The sequence below is a fragment of the Drosophila pseudoobscura genome, chromosome 4 (genome assembly GCF_009870125.1).
Source record: "Drosophila pseudoobscura strain MV-25-SWS-2005 chromosome 4, UCI_Dpse_MV25, whole genome shotgun sequence".
Lineage (NCBI taxonomy): Eukaryota > Metazoa > Arthropoda > Insecta > Diptera > Drosophilidae > Drosophila > Drosophila pseudoobscura.
The window spans coordinates 22,554,662-22,576,783 of record NC_046681.1 but is presented as its reverse complement, the minus strand read 5'-3'; the positions used below and the strand labels follow the sequence as shown (position 1 = coordinate 22,576,783).

Below are 22,122 nucleotides of genomic sequence, written 5' to 3'. Positions count from 1 at the left end.
ATGACAACGACCATCACCATCATCATGATGATGGGGATGAGAGGATGAGGAGATGCCAGTGAGGGGCCCCATAAAAAACGGACAAACGACCTGATGCATGGGGTGCATCTACATCTACTCTGGGCATCTACCTGCAGCATGCAGCATGCAGCCTGGACAGGCCTCCGCCGAAACCACCGAACCACCGAACCACCGATCTGAGCCAAACTGAAAGACGGTCGGAATGGGGAGCTACCTTGCCGCGTAACGGTACAATTTCTACAAGGGAATGTGCTTTCATTTTGAAGTGTTGTATGTCCATGGACTTGGACTTGGACTTGGACACAAGCACCAGCACCAGCATCAGCACCAGGTATGGCGAGGCCGAAAAATCAAAGCAGATACAAGAGGAGTGAGTCCGTGCTACTGTTAGACAGCAGCAGCAGCAGCAGCATCAGGCATCAGCAAGAGGCACAGGGAACAGGGAGCAGGCAACAGAGGCAACAGAGGCAACAGAGGCAACCGGCAACGGCAGCTGGCAGTTAGGCAGTTAGTCACTTCACAAAGTCATTTTTGATTTGATCGATTTCGTGCAACAGCCAACGAGGAGAGGCAGCAGGCCGAAGCCAACGCCATAGCCAAACCGCAGACATGAAGTGCAGTCGCAGCCGCGCGGCGCACATGACATGGACTTGAACATGGACATGGACATTGAAATGCCAGATCCCCAGATCCCCGGTCTCGTGCCAACGGCTCACTACAAGTAGGACACACAGAAGAGCACAGCCAAAGAGACCCTTCTCCTTCTCGGACGCTGACCGTATGTTAATCTGCGATCAGTGAAAGAACCCGTTGAACTTTCCCATTTCCCATTTCCATTTCCCCATGAAGACTCTTTTAATTACAATGGTCTTCAGATGGGACAGGCGGACTCCAGCCTCCAGCCACCAGCCACCAGCCTACGGACAGCTGCTGCTGCTGCTGCTCCATCCAACATGTTGCCCCGTCCAGCTGCAGGCGGCGACTGCTCCACGCTCACTTTTGTGGGGCCCCGGCTGCTTGGACTGCTTTTGTGGATGTGGATGCCAAGTGGACGGCAAATCGCTTCGGCTTCGGCTTTGGCTCCAGCTTCGGTTTCGGCTTCGGCTTTGGCTTCAGCTTCGGCTCTGGGGCGGAAGATCTCCACCCAGTTTCGGATGCAGGCCCAGCATTTCGGAATGTTGTCTCCGAAGCTGGCCGCGACGCCGGCAGAATTTTCATTGAGTAAAACGCGGCGCAGCTGTGGCAGGATGCAGCGGCGCATCGCATCGTGGCGCGGCTTGGCTTGGCTCGCGTCGATCTTGTTTGTGCCCCTCATTTACCGTTTCGGCGTCGCGTCGCCTCGCGTTGTGGGCCGGGGCAAACCCGTCTAGGCAGCTGCTTGGATGCGAATGTATCTGTGTATCTGTGTGAGTACGCTCGCTGCCGCTGTGTGTGTGGATCGCTCTACATTAAGAAAGAAGTGTATTAGCTTCGATTTATTGCATCGTTTGCTCGGCCGCTCCGTCGCAGCCGCAGCCTCAGCCGCAGCCTAGACTTCCTCTATGCAGCGCTGCTCTGTTCGGTGTTCGGTGTTCGGCGCTCGGCGCTCGGCGTTCGGTGTGTGGATCGTGAGTTGGAGTCATCACTGGAGATCGGAGATCGGTACACCGCTCCATCGCTCCGCCGCTCGTTGTATATTCATTCAGAGCACCCATACAGCCAGAGAAGACGTCGCTGCCTAGTCGCGTCTATTTGCGTTTTTTTTCTGTTTCTTCTGTTATTTTTTTTAGCTTTTTGTTATTAGGAAATCGAAAACGCTTTGGCTCTGATGCTGATGCTGAGGCTGAGGCTGCGCCAGCGACTCTGCCGCCTATCATCAGTCCGTGAGACGGTCTCAAAGCTATTGGTCGTGTTGTCGCTTGTCGGTCCGAACAACCCAGGCAGAGCCCAGGCTAGAGATCGCCAGAGAGCTGCTCCCAAGACGTCGTAATACGTCGAGCACACGAGTAGCGTAGCGTAACGGGACGAAACAAAACGAAACGAGAGAGAACGTAAGCGCGCGTTCGTACCGCGATAACGGTAACATATTCAAATGTACCGCTAAGAAAATTAGCTCGTGAAGTGATTTCGAGGATCAGGATTTCGATCCCTATCAAAATGTGAAATTCAAGAATGAAAAACGGCAACCAAATGCAATGCAATTTAATTCCTACTTCACTTTCATCCTAGACAAACAAACAAACACACTCTACCCCACAATTCCTATAGACATACTCGTACTCAACTAATGGATAAGAGTTCTCTAAAGCTGCATTCAGCAATCAGCACTCAGCATATTCTGGGTATAAATCATAAAGCAATATTATAGTGGAATAATTCACACAAATCAATGCACAAATCGTAAAAGAACTTCTGAAAAAAAAAGAATGAAAAGACACTGCTTTTATGGACTACGCCCCAAGTGCAGTGCACACATACTCGTACAGATGCGTATCTATGGCCTATATATACAACAGATATCGGTGCTAAATCAATGATAACTACATACTTAGATCCAATTAATGCAAATTGTGACAGCGCTTAAATGCAAAGTGAAGTAAGCTGTGCGGAAATCAGCAGAATCAGAATCAGAATCAGCATCGGAATCGGCCTCAGAATCGGAATATCCACAGCAACGGGAGACCGGAGACCGCAGATCGGAGACCGTGCGGGACATGTGTACAGGTCGATGATTATGGGCAGACATTAAACAGACAATCCCATAATGAAATTATAAAATTGACAAGATTATAGCCGGTCGAGAAAACGGGAAGGTGCTGAGATTGTCTGGGATTGCACCTGAGACTGCAGATTGGAGATTGGATCGATGTCAACCCCCAACGAGAACAGTAATTAAAGTTAATTAACTAGTAAAATATAATAAAAATAATAAACAACAACAACCTATTCTATATAGTAGTATTCTATATAGTATCATAAATCAGATAAACAGCAAAACAAACGCGAATCGAAGCAAAGTGAAGGAGTGATTGTAAAAAGTGTAAAAAGTATAGTAAAGATCCATATAGTATATCTCAGAGGAGGCCAACAAAAGCTACAAGCTCCTAAGCTACAAGAAATTTAACGCGTAATAAATAATAAATTATAAATTAATCTAAACAAAAACTATGCAAATCTTCCAAGTAAATCGCCAAAAACTTTATAGAAAAAACCCAAACAATTTTCAAATTTCAGTTATATAAAAATTGTTTAAAAATAAAGTTTCAATAAATTGCAAGTTGAACAACGAAAACCACTTAAAGGCATTTCCCACGCGCCGTCGGCTTCAACAACATCTAGATATACATATTTGATCGATCACAGGATGACTTACGCTCCACAACAACAACAACAACAACAGCAGCAACAACCACAAGCAGCCGCCAGAAGATCAAATTTGTATAGCAGCCAATGCCAGACGGGTTATCAACATCCGTAAAAGAAATACAAAATAAAACCCCACAACGTTGCAACAGCCAAACGGTGCTCAAATGGTGATTTCTTCCTGCCAACGGCCAGCGGATATCCGTGCGGATTTTATACCAACAACAACTGCAACTGCGGGATCCACAAAAACAACAACAAGAGCCACAACAAGTTGTGCAATTAGAGCAGAGCTGCTCGATAAACTAGAAGAGGCTGGCAAATTGATGCCACCAAAGGCCGCGTCACTATCAAGCATGTAAGTATCTGTAGACAAGAGATATATTGCTCATTAGATAATAATACGATGATAAAGATACAAGAAATGATACTCTGCACAAAGAATAATGGGGAATGGGGAAATATGGCACTGCTAATCGATGGATATACTCGTACTCTTTCAGGAATTCAGCGGTTCTGAAGGAAGCATTTACTGCTCTTTAAAGTATATAAATTCTGGATCTCTGTAATTTCTCTTTGAGGGTTTCTATTGAAAACAACTCCTTTTATGGCTTTCACTGTATTTTCATAAGAAAATTGGATACAAATTTCATAAAGCTACCGTGGGAATGATATATGTCTCTGCAAATCCAACCAAACAGCCCTAATGTTCTACATATTTCAACTTCCTTCTCATAAAAAGCCTCATCACAGGATCCGACATTGACTACTCTTTGCCATCACAAAAATATATCATTTTCGGTTTTATTTCTTTTATTTTCACAAAGAAAAAACGATCCACACACAAACACCGAGATACATTCGTATCTAACCAAGATTCAAGGCTTCCACCCGTTCCGAGACTGTATTTTTCTTGTATTGTAATTGATGAATGAATGAAATTGAAGTTCGAGTAATGACGCAGCGATTTCGGCAGCCGCATTAGGATTTAGCCAAAAACGAAAGACGAGAGGCAAGCGAAATAAAGTTGTCCACACAAACACACAGATACAGATACAGATACAGATACAGATACAGTCTCACACTTGGAGATACACTTTTTAATTTGGCAATCAAAAGAAAAAATAAATTATATAATTTAAGGTTTGGCTACGCCTAAATTCACGCACTTTTTTACAACAAAAAACAAAATATTTTCATAAATCCGTTGGTTGCTTCAGCTTCAGGCCTTAGAAGAGTGTTTCTTTTCTTTATATTTTGGAAAGTGATTAATAGGTTTGACAAGTTACTTTTACGCTAATTGAGCGATCAAAAATCGAATCGAATTTCGGCCAACCAATGCCGAACCGTCAGCCGGTGAAGGGTGAAAGGGTAATGATAATCCCAATCCCAAAAGAAATAAAATTGTCCAAGACCATTTATGCGTTAAATGCACGGAAACTGTTCGAATGCCCCATATTCGAGGCACGTATCCCACAGTTGCAGATCTCGTACATTGTGGCCATAGGCATTGAAGCGATTAGTAGCGCCTTTCGATTTTTTTTTTTTTGGTTTTTTTTCAGAGTGAATGTTTTGGGCGCGTCCCAGGTCCCAGCAGGCCGCATGGATGGGAGGGGGCAAAAATTAAGCAGGTTAATTTAATTTTAAATAGAAGTAAAGTTGATGGTTTGTCCGGTCCGACTCTTTTTTCTGGGTGTGCGGTGGCAGATGGGCGTAGAAGAAGCGCCCGCAAAGCAACAGATCATTAATTAAACGTTTGGAGGTTGAGTGAGTGAATGAGTGAGTGGCCCAGTCCTCAGACCCAAGACAGGTTGATAGAGCCAGCCAGCCAGCCAGCTAGCCAGCCAGTCCCCCAGTCACAGTTCCAGTCTTAGTCTTAGCCCGGTAATGAAGTCTGTTAGTAGAGATCATTAGGCGAAGAGCATGAAACACCTTTGGGAAGTGACGAATCGAATGTACTTCGGACAGTTCAATGAAGTTCTCAAAAAGGAGAGGTCCGAAATTAGATTGTACTCTGTTAACATTCTTTCCGTACTAAATAATAGATGCTTATTAAGAAGATTGGTTTTAATGATCATTGCCGGGATTCAAGATCAAGAATTTGATGAGTATTTGTATCTAGTTTTAGCCGTAGATTTAAACACTTTTCACACTTTTGTGGAGTTTTTGGAATCTCAAACCCTCAAAATATGTCTTCCAAAGTCTTCTCATCTTCTTTTCAAACATTTTCCTTAATATTTTCCAAAAAGTTTGTTCCCATCATTATTTTGGATTCACCCAAGAAACATCTTCAATCGGAAGTGCAAATTATTCTCAAGTTTACTCCAAGCAAATGCCCAAAAATTACCATAAGCCCGATTGAGCCATTGTTAAAGACCATGGAAAAACTTTCAAATAATTCGGAAAAAATTCACACACACACACACAAATCGCATTTTATGAGGTGGCAAGAAGAAATTATGACATTCGAGAAATTTGTTTACGGCATTAAAAAAGCAAAAAAATAAATGCCAATTACAGACAGAGTGAGCAGAAAATGGTGTTGTATTGAAGGAAAGGAAGTAAATGTAACGAAATGAAATGAAATGTTTCAGATAGATAATCTGCGAAATGATGACCATGACTCTATATATAGAGAGAGAGGCTGCCTGTACGGGGTCCGGGTCTGGGTCTGGTCTACAAAGCTCTGGCACCGCACCGCACCGCACCGACAATTGCAATGCACTGGCTTTGGGGAGACACTGACGGAGACTGCTGGTAGCTGGCAGCTGGTGGGATCCGATGGGGATGGGGATGGGGAAAGGTAGTTGCCGTAGGTAGCTCTCGGATGCCCACTGGCAGATCGGAGCAGAGCAGAGCAGAGCGGAGAGCGTAATCCAAGGCAGTTAATTGCGCCTTAAACCGGAAGCGATGGCTTTGATTGCGTTACACATTTTGCTGCGCTGGAATGTGCGCTGATTTTTTCGTTGCCATCTCTTTCTAGCAGCCCAGCCATGTATCTGTGCGCCTCTCTTTCTGTGTGTGTGTGTGGATGTTTTTCAATTTCAAACTTTATTTTGTGTTGGCGACTCCGATTTCCCCCCTGAAGATAACCACAGAGCGATCGGAGCAATCTTTTGGTTAGCCTCGGAAATCTGAAAAACAAATCACTTAAGGCTATGCAATGCACAGAGCCACAGTCAGAGCCATAGCTAGAGCCATAGCCAGAGCCAGAGCCAGGGCGAAGTCAGACAAAGTCTTTTATTTCTTTGGCATACACTTAATCCACATCCACATCCACATCCACGGAGAAGGCCTCGCAATGAAAGTCGAGGAATTACCGCTGCCCGAAATACGTAAATCGATTAAATGAAAAGCCTTTTCCCTGCCCCTCTAGAGCAGAGCAGAGACGACTCTATAACAAATAGCGATGCTCGAGGCCTCGCCCCGACTTATGTAAGCCGCAATTTGCAATGCAATGCAATTTGCAAATGCAGGCCCAGGAGATGAGTTGTATTTTAATTGGAGCGACAGTCAGTAAGTCAGTCGCCCTACACAAACGACGGAAAATGCTAAACAGTTCGCTATTATATATATAAATATCTTATACACAGAGGGAAACAGAGATCTATTGAGTGTTTTGCTTGGATCTACCGAGTGAGAAAATTTGAGTGGAAGTAAGAAGTACATTTAAAAGGTATGGAAAGACGAGATCTCTCTGAGGGGTATCCTAATTCCAGTAATATTTTGGAATAAACATTTATCCCCTGTACTAAAATCTCTTATCATAAATCTAGTAGCTTTTCAATCAACAGCCATCGTTCCACTCTCTTTCCATAAACGTTTCGCTGCCACCTCTCTCTCTCTCTCTCCCTCTATCTGGCAGAGAGATGAGATCAGCGATCATCAATTTAAATCACATTCTAAATGTGCTCAATCAGAGATCAATCGGTGGCCATGCCACACCTTAGCAATTGAACTTCTTAGCAATCATCAATCCTATCGGAGGCTACCATCTTTCAATGGGCTTCTGCAACTTTGTTGCGGTGCTAAATCTCCCTCTGGGCTGCCACAGAAAATCTACTTAAACAACTTAATGATTACCCCACCCATTTGTGTCCAGCGGCAGCAACAGTAACGCATATTTTGAAAGCAAAAGTAAAGTGTTTTGAAAGTAAACTACACTAATTTAAAGCTGTAAATTAACCAACTGAACAACAGACAACAGACCACAAGATCTCTTAACCTTGAATGCAATGAGAGCTTTTAATTAATTATGTGTGTGTGTGCATGTGTGTGTGTTCCACCATTAAAAAAAGTGTAAAGAAGAGAAGGAATGTTTAGAGAAGGAGGAAGAGTACGACGAATGGGGATTATAAAATAATTATAAACAGAATTCCAGTGAAAAGAACATCCTCTCATATAAGAGATGGGAAAACCTCAACAGAATCCCAGACTGAGATGGAATGGGAGCCATTTCAGACGGGAATTTAGAAGCAAGGCCTTAAGAGACAACTTTTAGATCTTCAGAACCATACCATGAACGGATCAAAGGTCTACTCTTTCACCTTTTTTAGGCAAAGCCTTGGTCGAAACTTAAGATTTCTCAGCTTATCCGTTGCTCTGTCCCTTGACTGGCATACTCTGCACCAAATGGGAGCAATTTTCATGCTTGACAGATCAGATGAGATGACAAACATTCAGCAAGACATTCATATAAAGGCCTAAGGGCAAAACTGCATCATTGTCGCCGTAACTTGTACTTGAAAATGAGTTGCCCAAAAAAAAAATAAGAGGGAGACAGACACACTCGACACATCAGTAACACCAAAAACAACAAGTACTACATCAATGGAATACACCAACAACACCAACAACAACAACAAACGTGGTTCGCCTGATGAGTAAACACACAACCGAAGCGACGAGCGTTGATTACAATAGGAAATAATCCCACAAATTGCTTTAATATTCACTGCAAATCAAATGAAGTTGTGCCGTGCCGCCGCCTTGCCACAAGAGCGGCAGCAGCAACAGCAGCAACAGCAGCACCACCCTCTGCTCGGCACCACTGACCCACTCAACAAAAGCGGCACAAAAGTCGCCAAGTTTTGTGTCTCTGTCTGTCTGTCTGTCTGGGGGCTTCAACTTCTCTTCTTCCTCTACTCTTTTCTTGCTTTTCAGCTACATTTTCAAAGCTTTTAACCTTGGACCATAAAACTTAGCAGACAAAACCAACAACAATAAAAGATACAACAACAAAAACAACAACATATAAGATGTAATCACATCGCATTGAATCTTAAACTCGTCCAGCTCCTCCCCACCGAACCCTCCTCCTCCTCCTCCTCCACCTCATCGCATGTGTGTGAAAATTCGCATTTTTCGAGACGACAAAAAAATGTATCTCGGCCTCTCTGATAATTGTATCGCATTTAGCTTTTGGCATATTGTTTAACAGACGATGATATATGGGAACCCATGCCGCATAGAGAGCAGGTGTACTACCAAGCCGTATCGTACCCGTACATGTACTCCTAACTCTTTGGACCTGCACTGGCACTGGAACTGGCACTGGCCTGTGAATTTATGCTTTGAAGACCAGCCACATTATGTACTTATAAGCATAGGAGATCTAGTCAGGCATTGTCGGATCCTAAGTGGGCTAGTTTGTGGGCAATTTTGGAAGAATTCGCGTGGTTTGGCTTTTGGTTTTTGGCTTTTTTCGGTCTGAATTGTGGGTTGACATGAAAGTGCCTCGTTTGCGGTTAGGGCTTTTGGCCAGAGAGCAGATGATGAGTTGCTGGAATTAATGCTTGATTTATTCGGTAGCTTAATGGGGCCAATTTTTCTGGTGGATGCCCTTGACTAAAAGTTGGCCAAAACCTAAACGATTTCGCTGTGAATAGGATGGTATACATATTGTATGGTTTCCGGTATTTATGGAATTCCAACAATGAAGGGAGAAATCTTTGACTGGGAAAAGACATCTCCAGTGTTAGAAGTTAAGGAAAATGCAATGAAAGTGTATATACATAGATCTGTGATGCTCCAAAGTGGGAAATACTTCTCTTCCGCTCATTACCTGCCATTTGTGTGTGTTGTCAGTGATCGTGACTTGATTTTCCTTATATAAAACTTGATTTAATGATGAAATAAAATGTGTAAATGATCATCTTCGATCCAAAAGTAATTTATTTACACTTGAGCATTACCATCTCCTGCCTACCTTCCTTCCTTTGACTTGTTAAGTGCCTCGTAAATTGCATTTTGTGGAACCATTCTAAATGCAAATGTGGGCAAATCTCCCCTTGATTGAATCTAATTATATGTATCTATATGGAAATGCTCTTCCATTAGAGATGGAGTCGCAACGAAACCATTTTAATGCGCCCTAATGTATGCAATTTGAAATGATCGACCGACTGCATTTCGCAGGCAGCCTTCTCAGTCTTCTCACTCACTCACTGTTTTTGCCAATTAAACAAACGCCTTTTCGATTTGGCCGGAAGGAAATCCCATTTTCGAACACGAAGACAGCTCGGCTCGCGATGCACACTGGACTCGTGTGTGCAAAGCCGTCAATTGTGATTGCCAGCACGCTAATAGAGGCGACTCTCGTGGAGTCGTGGAGTCGTCGAGTCGCGGGGCAGTCACAGCAATTACTATATTCTGCGTTTGAAAAAGAGGTGGGGTGAATGGAGTGGAGTGGAGTGGGCCTGGGTGATGAGATGGATGGAATGAGCGAACGCGGGATACAAGCCACTTGTCAGCAAGTGCGCATTGGCTGCCCCCTCCGAGGAGGAGTCAAAGCACTTGGCCGCATCCGCAGATGCAGCCACAGCCTGGGTCCCGTCGTAGTCCCAGCCGCAGTCTCTGTCTCTGTCTCTGTCTCGGAATCAACATCAGCATCAGCAATTGGAGCACTTTCACTTTAGGCCGTCAAGCCACCAGCCAGATCGGTATTTGCTCAATGATTGCATTGCTGCTGGTTTTTGTTGCGCGCTGCTCGGGGATACACTTCCTTGGAGAAGACCATTGAGGATGTGCAATGGGAAGTGGCATTTCCTCGGTGCCTTCATTTGCGGTGAGAGCTAATTGAATGTGGCAGGGGCACCTATGATTGAATTTCTAATTTGTTTATGGAGTAAATAATCAAAGGCTAATCCATGAATAGATTATGATTGAGTTAATGTTCATGGAAATTGTTATGAAACTTATCGATGGAAATGCATGTCGTAATAAAGAACTGTATACAGAACTTGAGAGTAGAAGACTAGAGACGAGACTAAGGATAGATCCAAGGAGAGATCCAATGGAATATTAGACACAGGAAACCAAAGATACCTATCTCCTTCTGATCTACCCAATCCGCAATGGTTGCCCCTATATATGCAACCAAGAGTATACCTTCTTCGTCCATCCTTGAGCACCATATAGGCCCCCCATTCTCTGCCGCCTTGTTATATCGTATTGTTGGTGGATGCTGCTGGATGCTGCTGCGGCCACTAGATCTGCCGTTGCTGTTGTTGCTGCTGCCTTTGTGTCGGGTTGTCTGGGCGCACGTGTTTGAACGGTAGCATGTGTCAGGCAATGATAGGTTGGAGGTTCCGCGGCAATATAATTAGGCCTGCAGCGGATAGTCGTACCGTCCGACATGTGGACACTTTGGATGTGCGCAATATTTCATGCTTATGACCAAAAAATTCGCTCGTTGCCTGCCATGTTACAGTTAGGTTTTTTGTATTTGCCTCGGTTTCTGTTTCTGGCTTTCGGGTTGTCGGGTTGTCGCGTCGCGGCATTCGGCAGGGGCTTTCCTTGTGGCCATCCATTGTTTCAACGCCCGCGTGTGGACTGGAGGCTCCTTCAAATCGAGCGATATATACGTGCATGTGTATAAATGGCAATATATATATAGGTATATATGTATATAGATATCGTACTCGTCCAGTAGAAAAAAGAGTAGAGTCTTGGCCTGGCCAGGCCACAGCACAGCTCAGCACAGCACAGCACAGAAATGGCCAAGACAACTTTCTTCTTCCTCTCTCAGGTGCAAACTGGTTTACTTATGATGTGAATGTTGATATGGTTTCTTTTTATTTCTTTCTTTCTTACTTTTCGTTTGGCCGAGTTGCTTCTATTTCGTTATTTTTAATAGAGCTTATATGTGTGGCGACAAAACTGGCCAGGATGGTGCTGGGGCTGGAGCTGGGGCTGGGGCTGGAGATGGGAATGGAATGGAATGGGGGCTGCTGCATTGGCTATCGCTTTCAACTAGAACAAGCTTAACTGGCTCTCAAAACTGAGGACCAGGTCCAGGCTCCTGGCTCCAGGCCCCTGTCTCTGACTGTCTCCGACTGCCTCGGACTGCCTCCGACTGCCTCTCCGGCTGACGTCGCGCATATAAATAATTGTATCATTTGCCCCAACTGGAGTGTGTGGTAATAAATCGAAATCAAATGGGCTGCCGCGCACTCATACGCTCGTATGCGCGCACACACTCAGCAGATACAGCAGATACAGCCGATACAGCCGGCACAGCAGATACAGATACAGTTGCCGGTGGTTCAATGAAGAAATAAAAATCTAATTAATTGCATCAAAAACGCTGAGCTGTTGAAAACGTTTAGGCAATCAAATGGAGTAGTTTATTTGCAGACACAGCCACAGCCAGAGACAGAGCTGCTCCTCTTATTTAATTTTATTTTCACCTGATTTGTGAACTGCTGCTGGATGGGTTTTGGGTCTCTATTTTTGGGATCGGATCTGTTGATGAAGTCGCGAAATGTGGGCATTATTTTTTTAATCTTCTGTTTCTGTTTCTTTTTTTTTTTCAATTAAATATTTGAATACTTTTGGCAGCGATGAGTGTTTTTTCTTGGCCCGTTAGACGCCTGATCATATGGGCACTTTCAAAAATTTCGCCATTCACTCGCTGGGTGAGCTGGTGGGTGGGTGGGTCGGTCGGTCGGATCGGTTCGGCTCGGCTCGACTCTGTTTGGCTCTGTCGTTTTGGCAGTTACACGGGGATACACATCTGGCCAGCAGCAGCAGGAGTGGAGTTGTGGGTACTCGTACCTCTTTCTTGTTGACTTTCAATTAGTTGAGGAGCCAGCCATCATTAGGAGGGGCACGAGGCAAATGACTGGAGAGAAACATGGCCTAAACAAACAAACAAACAGTTGGTGGTGAAACCCCTAACAACATATCTTTCACTGGAAATACTCAATGATATTCTGGGTATGAATAAAAAGTCATCTTAGATAGGAATTTGCATACTTTTGGTACAGTAACAGAGTACCTAAGAAACAGTGCGTATACGTGATATTTCCTACGAAGTCTAGATAGAAAGCTTTTCAATAGGGAAAGCCTGCTGTTCAAGTAAATACATTTTGTTTCGAATTCATATCCAAAAAATCCCCTTTTAAAGATTCTCAGGGCTTTTTTCTTGGTTTTTCCTACATTCTTTTTACATCCTTCGAATCCTGATCAATCTTGATGAAGCTAGTAGCTTAATCATCTCTATCTTCCTCTCTCTCTCTAATATAATGATTCCCGCATCTAATTGCACCTTCTTCAAGGTGCCTCGAACACTCCATCTTCTCAACATCGACCATCAACATCAACTCTAATAAAATTCCCCTCTCTGAGCACATTAAAAGTCAATTTAAAGCTTCGATAATTACCCCGCTCGACCATCGATTATGTGACGTGCCACCACCTCCGAAAATTTCGATTTCAATTGAGCTGTTTTCCATGCATTCCAAACATTTGCTTGGAGCTCAGTGCTCGGCGCTCGAGTGCTCAATAAAAAGAGCCCAAATCCGAATTACCGTAAACACAAAATTTATGGGGGCCCCCATATGATCCGTCCGTCCTTCTGTCCGTCATTTACAAATGATCGGAGGAGAGCCCACAAGTAGAGGGACATAAAACTGTAGCAGCAGCAGCAGCAGCTACGAAATTGCCCAAGACTATATAAACTGAACCAATTTTTGCACCTCAAAACGGCAAAAAAAAACCAAAAAAAAAAGGGGAAAAATTCCAAACAAAATTTCAATTATTTAAGCAAAGCATTTAGTTAGTAGAGTGGACTGGTCCGGATGGTTGGATGGCTGGATCTTTGGATCGTTGGATGGTGTCGGTACTGATGCTGGTGCTGGACGACGAGACGATGCTGGTTCATGTGTGTGTGTGTGTGCTAGTTATATAAAGATAAAGTAAGAAATAAAACATCGCAAACTATAACAAACAACAGGATGCAGTCAGCCAGCGGCGAGGCAGGCAACTGGTCTCTCTCTCCTGTGCCTCTGCCACATGCTCTCGTGCATGTGGATGTGGCTTGAAATCTTTACTTTTTGGAGCATTGGGAAAGCACTTGCTGATGGGGCTGCCTAGGCCGTTTGGGGGCTGCTGTTGGCATACGTAGAAAAATTGTTTTCGATACAGTTTTCGACATTCATTCATTCAACAGACCAACGACCGAGGCTGCTGATGCTGCTGATGACGATGGCAATTGCGGCAACTTTTGCCTGGCTGCCTGGCTGCCTGGCTCTTGGCTAGCTGCTAGTTTGTTGGTTTCGTTTGGAAAATTGAAACAATTTCCGATGTCACTCTCACTTTTTATTTCACTTGACGACGACGACCGTACCGTCTCGTCCAGAGCCAGAGCCAGTCCCGTCCCGTCCAGAGGTACAGAGCCAGCCAATCTAGACAACCAGATATGTAACGACGATGGACGACAACCACAACGCTCCAAAGACGTGATTTGGAGATGTGTTTGCTTTGCTCTCTGTTGCAACTGTCGCTGCTGCTGCTACACTTGTTGTGTCCAGTGAAGGAAAAAGTGGTACAGATTGCACTCCAACTCCAACTGCAGCAGCAACAACAGCAGCCCCATCATCATCATTATCGTCGTCATCATCAGCCGACTACTCAAACGCATCCACAACAGCCACAACATCTGTGGCTGCTGCAGAAGTTGCTCTCGTTGATGTGTTGCACACAGTTTTCCTCCAGCAACTTGGCCATCTTTTACTGCTACTCCTTCTGGCCATCATTTACGCTTGACTCTAGGGGGCATATATAACGGAGGACTCTCGTATCTTCAACTGCAGAAGGGGCTTGTGTCGGCTGAGAAGTCTTCCGCAAACTATTGATCATCCATCCAGATATAGCCCCAAAGCTAGTCACTGACCTTTTATTCTTTTCCTTTGATTTATCTTACTGGGATTAACCTAAAGAGATTCCATCTAAAAACTATCAGACCCTTTGTTCACGTGAATGATATATAGAGATATCCTTCCTTAAGATTAGTTCAATATTATGACATGAAGCGGAATTCCAGAGATTACAATGGATTAGGTGGGTCAATCAATATCTTTGAGCTGTTCTCAATTGATTTTTCTGATATCTGTGATCATTCTGAAGTGATGATCTCTCATTGAGCGTAGGTCCCTCTTTAAAGTTGGTTTATGTAGGATAGAACTTGCAAAAAAGAATTTCTATCCGCCTATCGAAATTCTTTTCAAAATGTTTCATCTAATACCCATAACAGCTATAGCTATTCTACTCTCCTGAGTAGTAATGGTTTCAGACTGTTCAGATTGAACAAAATAAGTGTTCGCCTAGCACTCCTTGCTTTTTCCCCCACTAATTTTTCCATTCAAGGCAATTCCTTATTGCTGATCTTGAGTGAATGATCTTGCGAATGGGATCTTTCTAACGCATTCGGCACAGACTTGAGCTTGAGATTGAGATTGACTGCTGTGCGTGCTTATCTATCTCTTTCTATCTTGCCCCTCTCTTTCACTCACATCTTTCTCTCTCTTTCTTCATGCCTATCTCCCTCTCTGTTTGTTTGTTGTGACGATTTTGGTATCAGGTTGCTGCTGCTGCGGCTGCAGCGACTATTGCCTCGTTAGAGAGTCTTGTCTTCGTCTGTGGGTGTGTGTGTGTGTGAGTGTGTGTGTGTGTGTGTTTGTGCGTATGTTTGTATTAAGGCGATCCTGCCAGCAAACTTTTGTCGCCGCGGCGTTGCAAGTTGCTTTTGCTTTTGCTGCTTGCCACTGATGTAACGAGGTTTAATTTTCCATTTCAGTGAGCGGCTTGCTTTGGAGATTTTTACTCTCGTTTTTCATTGTGTGTAGCCGTCGCCGTCGCCGTAGCCGGCTTTGGTTTGATTTTCTTTTTAGTCTCAGTCTTAGTTTTAGCTTTAGTTTTAGTTGTGGTTTAGTCGCGCTTGATTATGCTGCCGCCTGCCGCCTGCTGCCTGCTGCCTGCGACGACACTCAAGCGCGACCGAAGCAGATGATTATCGTGCTTATGATGATAATTATGCAGCTGCATTTAATAATAATCATGATGCTGTGGCTGATGCTGATGCCTGCTCAATAATGATGGGTTGTTCGGTGGATCATTTAAAAACATGACAAAATTCGCGAATCGCTATCCTCTATAGCTATAACTATGCTTCAGTTCCAGTTCCACTTCCAGTTGCAGTTGCAGTCTCAGTTGCAGTCTCTTCCCCCGAAACTCTCTGCAACATTGTCAACATTGTCTCTTCAGCACTGGACCTGGACATTTTCCAATCTGGAGCGCCGTCGACGCTGTTATGTGTCGCTTTTCCGTCTGTCTGTCTGCCTGACTGCGTTTTTCGCGGTTTTACAACTTTTGATTTCACTTTTCTTTGCAACATGCGACGCGACGACTCTCTGGCTTTGGCCATGTTACTGGATTTGTATCTGTATCTGTATCTGTACCTTCACCGTCCGTTTCTTGAACTGTTTGCTTCATTGCTCCCGTTGTCCGTCCGTCTGTCCGTCCGTCCGTCTGTCTGTCGCTTCGCTTAAACTTTGTTACTCTTTAATTGGTTTTTTTCTTTCTTGTTTTTGTTTTTGTTCGGGTTCGGGTCTTCTTTCTTTTCGCAGGCATCCGTTTTGGAGACTCTGATGATCATGATGATCATGACGATTGCTGGTGGCACCACTGGTGACGATCGTGCTGCGCTGCTGCTGCTGCTGCTGATGATGATGCGGTGGCGTCCAGCTTAAGAGCCTGGCTATAATTGTCAACCGCTTTGGCACGTTTGCAACAAATTATAAAACACATTGGTGGCAAGGGGCTCGAATCGGGGATCGGGGATCGCGGCTCGGAGTGTTTGTGAAATTTTTACTTATTTTTGACAAGCAAAAGTGATATGATTGAGGTTGACGGTTGATGTTTCAGGTTGATTCACTCTTACTCTCTTTTCGAGGATGATTTACTAAATGATCTCATTAGGAACAACAATTTTCAGTGAGTAAATAAGTAAAAAATTAAACATTTGTATTGCAGTTTATTCAAATATTTATCCATTTGGATAGATCCATTTTAAGCACTTAAAAGTGATCTGAAAAATACCAAAAATGTAAATAATTCTCCCCCACTTCCAAAACGATATCAGATCTCCCACCATTGGTAGATCACTTGATTGTTCTTTAAGTGCTGCGATCTCTCTCTCAAAACGTTCTCAAGCTCCAATTAGAAGTGCTGCAACAATAATTTCGACTCCATAATAACAAGAGACCACAAATCAAAGGCAGCAAATGCGGCTAATTAACTTTTTGGCAACAATTCAGCAACAGTGCAACAACAAGAACACCAACAAAAGGCAATTTGTTGCAGCCAGACGATCGCTAAATGCTGCAACAACCACGACGACAGCAACAGCAACAGCGACAGCGGCAGCGACAGCAACCCACGAAAATGTCTCATGAAAAATTCTGTTCTAGATAGCAGAACAGAGCCCCATAGATCAACGCGCCCACCTCAAATGCAGTTTCACTAAGTATGAGGTGGTTGCTGTTGCCTGCTCGCTGTGGCTGCCACAGAGTTGGCAAATATTCGAGATGTTGTGTGTGTCTCTCGGTTCACATGAGTTGCTGGCTGTTGATGATGGGTTCTGCTGGGGAATGGGGGGGATGGCCTGGCGTGCCATCTGCCAAGTGTAAGAGTTTGTTCTTGCAGCAAACGACCTACGCAGAAAATCGGTCTTGGAGTTGCACGCACCTCTAAGCGCTGGCGATGCCGCAGGCGACCTCCACTCGAGGTGCTACTGTGGCCCCCCCAGCACTCTACTCCTCCCTCTATTTTCTGCAGCCTGTGTGTGTGTGTTTAGATGTTTGTGTGTTTGTCTTACATAATCGTCACTCTAGATACCGTTTTCGTATTTCTTGTACATTTTTCAAGTACTTTTCCACCCTAAAACGACAGACAATAGAACAATTGTTTAAACATTTGTGTCTGAGTGTGTCTCTGCCGATCTGTCTATCTATCCACCGTTCAGACGCTTTTGGCATTGCGCCAAAAGAACCAACACACAAAAAAAAAAAGAATAACCCATAATATTTTGGATGAAAATGATGTTCTTTGGGTGGGGGGAAACAACAGTTGCTGCTACTATTCTTAGAAGGTACTTTTTTGAAGACAGACAGATAGGTAAAGGTATGACGTACATGGGTATTACCCCTCAGACATATAGACCAATTCCCATTCGATCTGGGAACAGCTGCGGAAACGGGAACTCTGTGACGCACCCGAGAACTTCTTTCTGGTAGTGTGGAAAATTTTCTATATTTTTAATATTTATGCCTTCATTCCACACAAGATGCTTCAACATGTATCCCACTTCCTACATTCTTTCAGGTATATAATTCCTGTTTACAACTATTTGAAGACACGAAGGCAGCAGCAGTTCTAAGGAGCAGCCCGGACTAATCAGTCTATCAATCCATTGATCATTAATATTGAATCAAGAGCAGCCAGAGCATAGGAGGAGCGTGCCACAGGAAAGAAGCGAAGGTTGCAGTTAGCTAGCAACAGTTATGAGAGAGAAAGACCACTCACCAAGAAAGATGCTTCCTAGCCCGAAACAGGGCTGCGTTTACCCTGCCTTAGGATTAGTACCCACATCGTATATATCACACGTACCTTACGACCTGGCAGCCGCCTCGACGATATCCTCCTCCTCCTCCGCCTCCTCGGCGACGACGACCACCACAACGGCGGCGGCCCGGCAGCAGCATCTGCATCCGCAGCAGCTCCATCATGGCGGCAAGGCCAAGAGGAGGAGCAGCTATGACCAGCCGCTGGATCTGCGGCTGGCCCACAAGCGGAAGACGGATCTGGATCCGTCCATGGACGGAGGTCCCATGGAGGACGAAAACAGCAACCTAATCATGTTCGCCAGCGAACTGGCCGCCGCCCAGCAGAAGGAGAAGGAGCTGAACAACAACCACATAGCCGCCTCCCTGGCGGATCTCGGCTTTGACATGAGCCGCAAGATGCTGCGAGCCCTACGGGAGGGGGGAGCGGGCAGCGGGGCAGCCGGGCCTGCCACACCCCTGGGTGCCGTGCCTCCGCAGTGCACGGTGCCCGCAGTGCATCCCACGCTCCTCGAGGCCATGACCAAGACGCTGCCACTGCAGTACAGGAATGTCTTTGCAGGTGTGCTACCGGGAAAGGCCAGCACTGCGGCTGTCTCCACGAGCCCCACGGGCGGCGAGTTCAACTTCCGTCATCCGCTGAAGAAATGCGAGCTGACATGGCCCCCGCCCACAGAGCAATTGCAGCTGGAACTGCCAGGAGGTGGAGGAGGTATGGGAAATCCCAGCGGCGGAAAGACGGCTCCACATCCCCAGCTGCAGGACTACCAGACGCGCCAGCATTCGCGGAAGGCCAAGGCAAGAGCTCCGGCGTCCACAGGTGGCCAGACTGGCCCCGGAGCCGCCTCCCTGCCGCAGCGGAACAAGGATCGGTACACGTGCAAGTTCTGCGGCAAGGTGTTCCCCCGATCGGCAAACCTCACGCGCCACCTGCGCACTCACACGGGCGAGCAGCCGTACAAATGCAAATACTGCGAACGTTCCTTCAGCATATCCTCGAACTTGCAGCGCCACGTGCGGAATATCCACAACAAGGAGCGGCCCTTCAAGTGCGAGATCTGCGAGCGCTGCTTCGGCCAGCAGACGAATCTTGACCGGCACCTGAAGAAGCACGAATCGGACGCGGTGTCGCTGAGTGCCTTGAGCGGGGTGAGCGAACGGATGCACTGCATCCGACGCTTCTGCGAGAACCCCAGCGAGGAGTCCTACTTTGAGGAGATCCGCACCTTCATGGGGAAGGTCACCCAGCAGCAGCAACAGCAACAGCAACAGCATCACCAGCAGCAGCAGAACCATCATCAGTCAGTGACCACGCCCCGTAGCTCGGCCTCCAGCTCGTGCTCCTCCTCGCATACGCCCACATCCTCGCGCCACACACCCACGCAGTCGGACACATCGGAGGCCCTGGCCCAAGAGCTGCGGCGCCTGCAGGCGGAACGTATCAAAGTCGGAGAAGATAGCAATGATGCAGCATCAGGAGCAGCGAGAACTGCTTCCCCAGCGGCTGAGGAGGAAGACTCCAAGCCCATCCTCGAGCTGAAGAAGACCCTGACTTCAAAGCTATTTCCCACTACCACACCGAAAGTTACGCCAGCTGCTGCTGCTGTCACCGTGAAGGAGGAGCAGCAGCCCTAATGACCAGCCACCAACAAGAAGAATTTTAACACGTTTTCCTACTATATAATCGAAGAAGAAGAGAGAGAAACTGCAACAACTACACACAAACGAAACGAAAGAAGATCCCTAAACTATGTCTAAAGCATGTTCGTCTTTAAAGTCTAGCTGTAAATATATACCTAATATCTATTAATGTTCTATTTGTGTAAATGTAATTGTACAAAACAAAACAAGAATTGGCAAATCCATATATGTATCTATGTATATCTACAGTATATATATATATATAGTATATGTATAATCTATGATTAGATATGTCTTAAGCATTGGAATTTTTTGTGTATATATACAAAACGACACGACACGATAGAAATGTATGGAAAAACAGGACAAGAAAGAAACAAACGCAATCACTGTTTGAAATAAAAAGTTACAAGTTTTTGAAATTTACTAACAATACGATTTTTGATGGATGTTTTTTTTGGTTTAACCATATCAAAGATGTGCCCTACTTAAGAATAAAATCTTAAATTCAAATTTAAACGAGGGGGAACGTTGTGAGTTGCTGCGGTCACCGCAACTCTACAGTTATACCCGATACTAAGTCAGTATGGCTCTCCTCCGGCAGATGGCGCTAATATTAAGCGACACGACAAAGAGTGTGTGCGAGAGAGACAGAAAATCAGTCTGAGCGTGACGTCGGGCGCTGCGTAGCCACTGCAAATTGATTTGTTCCTTTTGGCTATAAAAATGATCTGATCTGATCCAGATTCAGCAATCTAATAGATATGGTCATTATCTATGATTCTGCGTTTTTAGTTTTCTCGAATCTGCAATATTGTGGATGCAACAGATTTTCGTCCTTTGTGGGGGCGGATGGGGGTGGGGCGAAATTCTGAGATATACGTTTTATAGTGACATCTTAAAGGAGTGTGTGTACCAAATTTGGTTACTCTAGCCTTAATAGTCTCTGAGATTTGTGGTTGCCCCAGATTTTCGTCCTGTGCGGGGGCGGAAGGGGGTGTGGCGAAATTTGGACAGGAAACGGTCAAGGTCCGATATCACAGGAGTGTGGATACCAAATTTGGTTGCTCTAGCTTTTATGGGTTCTGAGATCCTTGAACTCATATTTTGTAATTGGCAAAACCGACCATGAAACCTGTGTGTTAGAGTGAGACAGAGCGAGAAAGAGTGAAATTGTTTTCGTGATTCTGGCTATAATAATTATACGATTTGGTTCAGATTTTGCACTCTAGAAGATATAGTGATCTTCTACGATTCTGCGTTTTTAGTTTTCTGGTATCGTCAAAATTGTGGATGCCACAGATTTTCGCCCTTTGTGGGGGCGGAAGTGGGCGGGGCAAAGTCTTGAAATATTTTTGGAGCAGTGACATATCACAGAAGTCTGGATCCAAAACATCGTTGCTCTAGCTCTTATAGTCTTTGAGCATTAGGCGCTGAAGGGGACGGACAGACGGACAGACGGACAGACGGACAGACGGACGGACGGACAGACGGACAGACGGACGGACGGACAGACGGACAGACAGACATGGCTCAATCGACTTGGCTATTGATGCTGATCAAGAATATATATACTTTATGGGGTCGGAAACGATTCCTTCTGGACGTTACACACATCTACTTTCACCACAAATCTAATATACCCCAATACTCATTTTGAGTATCGGGTATAAAAAGCGCTAAGCACACTGGTGCTATCTGTTGGTGGTGTTTAGTTCAGTTCTCTGTGTCGGCGTGTTTTTTAACTATTTTATTTTACATGTAATATACATTTAGAAGCCATGGATTTTGCCACCACGTCTAGCTCACACACCTCGCAATTTGTATACTTTCCATAGTATTTTCTAGTATTTTCCAGTATATTTTATACGCGTTATGGACTCACCCTCTTGACCAATGCACCAATGTAGAAACCGTGTAGAAATGCCACTTAGAGCCAATACAAAAAATTCGTCAGTATATTTACGGTATACTTTGAATGTTGTGACTTGGTTCGGTATATTTCTGAAGACCGTACATGCCTTAAAACCAGGTGACCAATCCTTGTCGCTCACATTCAAAAAAGTTAGATTTGGCGCGCACCACACGGTATATATTGAAAATGAGACCGTATATTTTGGTATGACAACAATGAGTCTCATTCCATACACAATGTTGCGCATTCCATACACACTGTTGCGGCAACATTTACTTGAAAACCGTATTTTTGTCAAAA

The 22,122-nt window shown here is 44.9% G+C and overlaps 1 protein-coding gene across 1 annotated transcript; it reads left to right on the top strand.

The window, feature by feature from the left end:
- The first annotated feature begins 1,615 nt into the window (after positions 1 to 1,615).
- On the top strand, positions 1,616 to 20,333 carry LOC4817069 (early growth response protein 1). The gene is made up of 2 exons (XM_001356625.4): positions 1,616 to 3,721; positions 18,028 to 20,333. The coding sequence occupies exon 2, from the start codon at positions 18,207 to 18,209 to the stop codon at positions 19,899 to 19,901; it is 1,695 nt and encodes a 564-aa protein (XP_001356661.4). The 5' UTR covers positions 1,616 to 3,721; positions 18,028 to 18,206; the 3' UTR covers positions 19,902 to 20,333.
- The last annotated feature ends 1,789 nt before the right edge of the window (positions 20,334 to 22,122 follow it).

Excerpts from the sequence above, each read along its gene's own strand:
- LOC4817069 (XM_001356625.4), top strand. The coding sequence starts at position 18,207 with ATGAGAGAGAAAGACCACTCACCAAGAAAGATGCTTCCTAGCCCGAAA.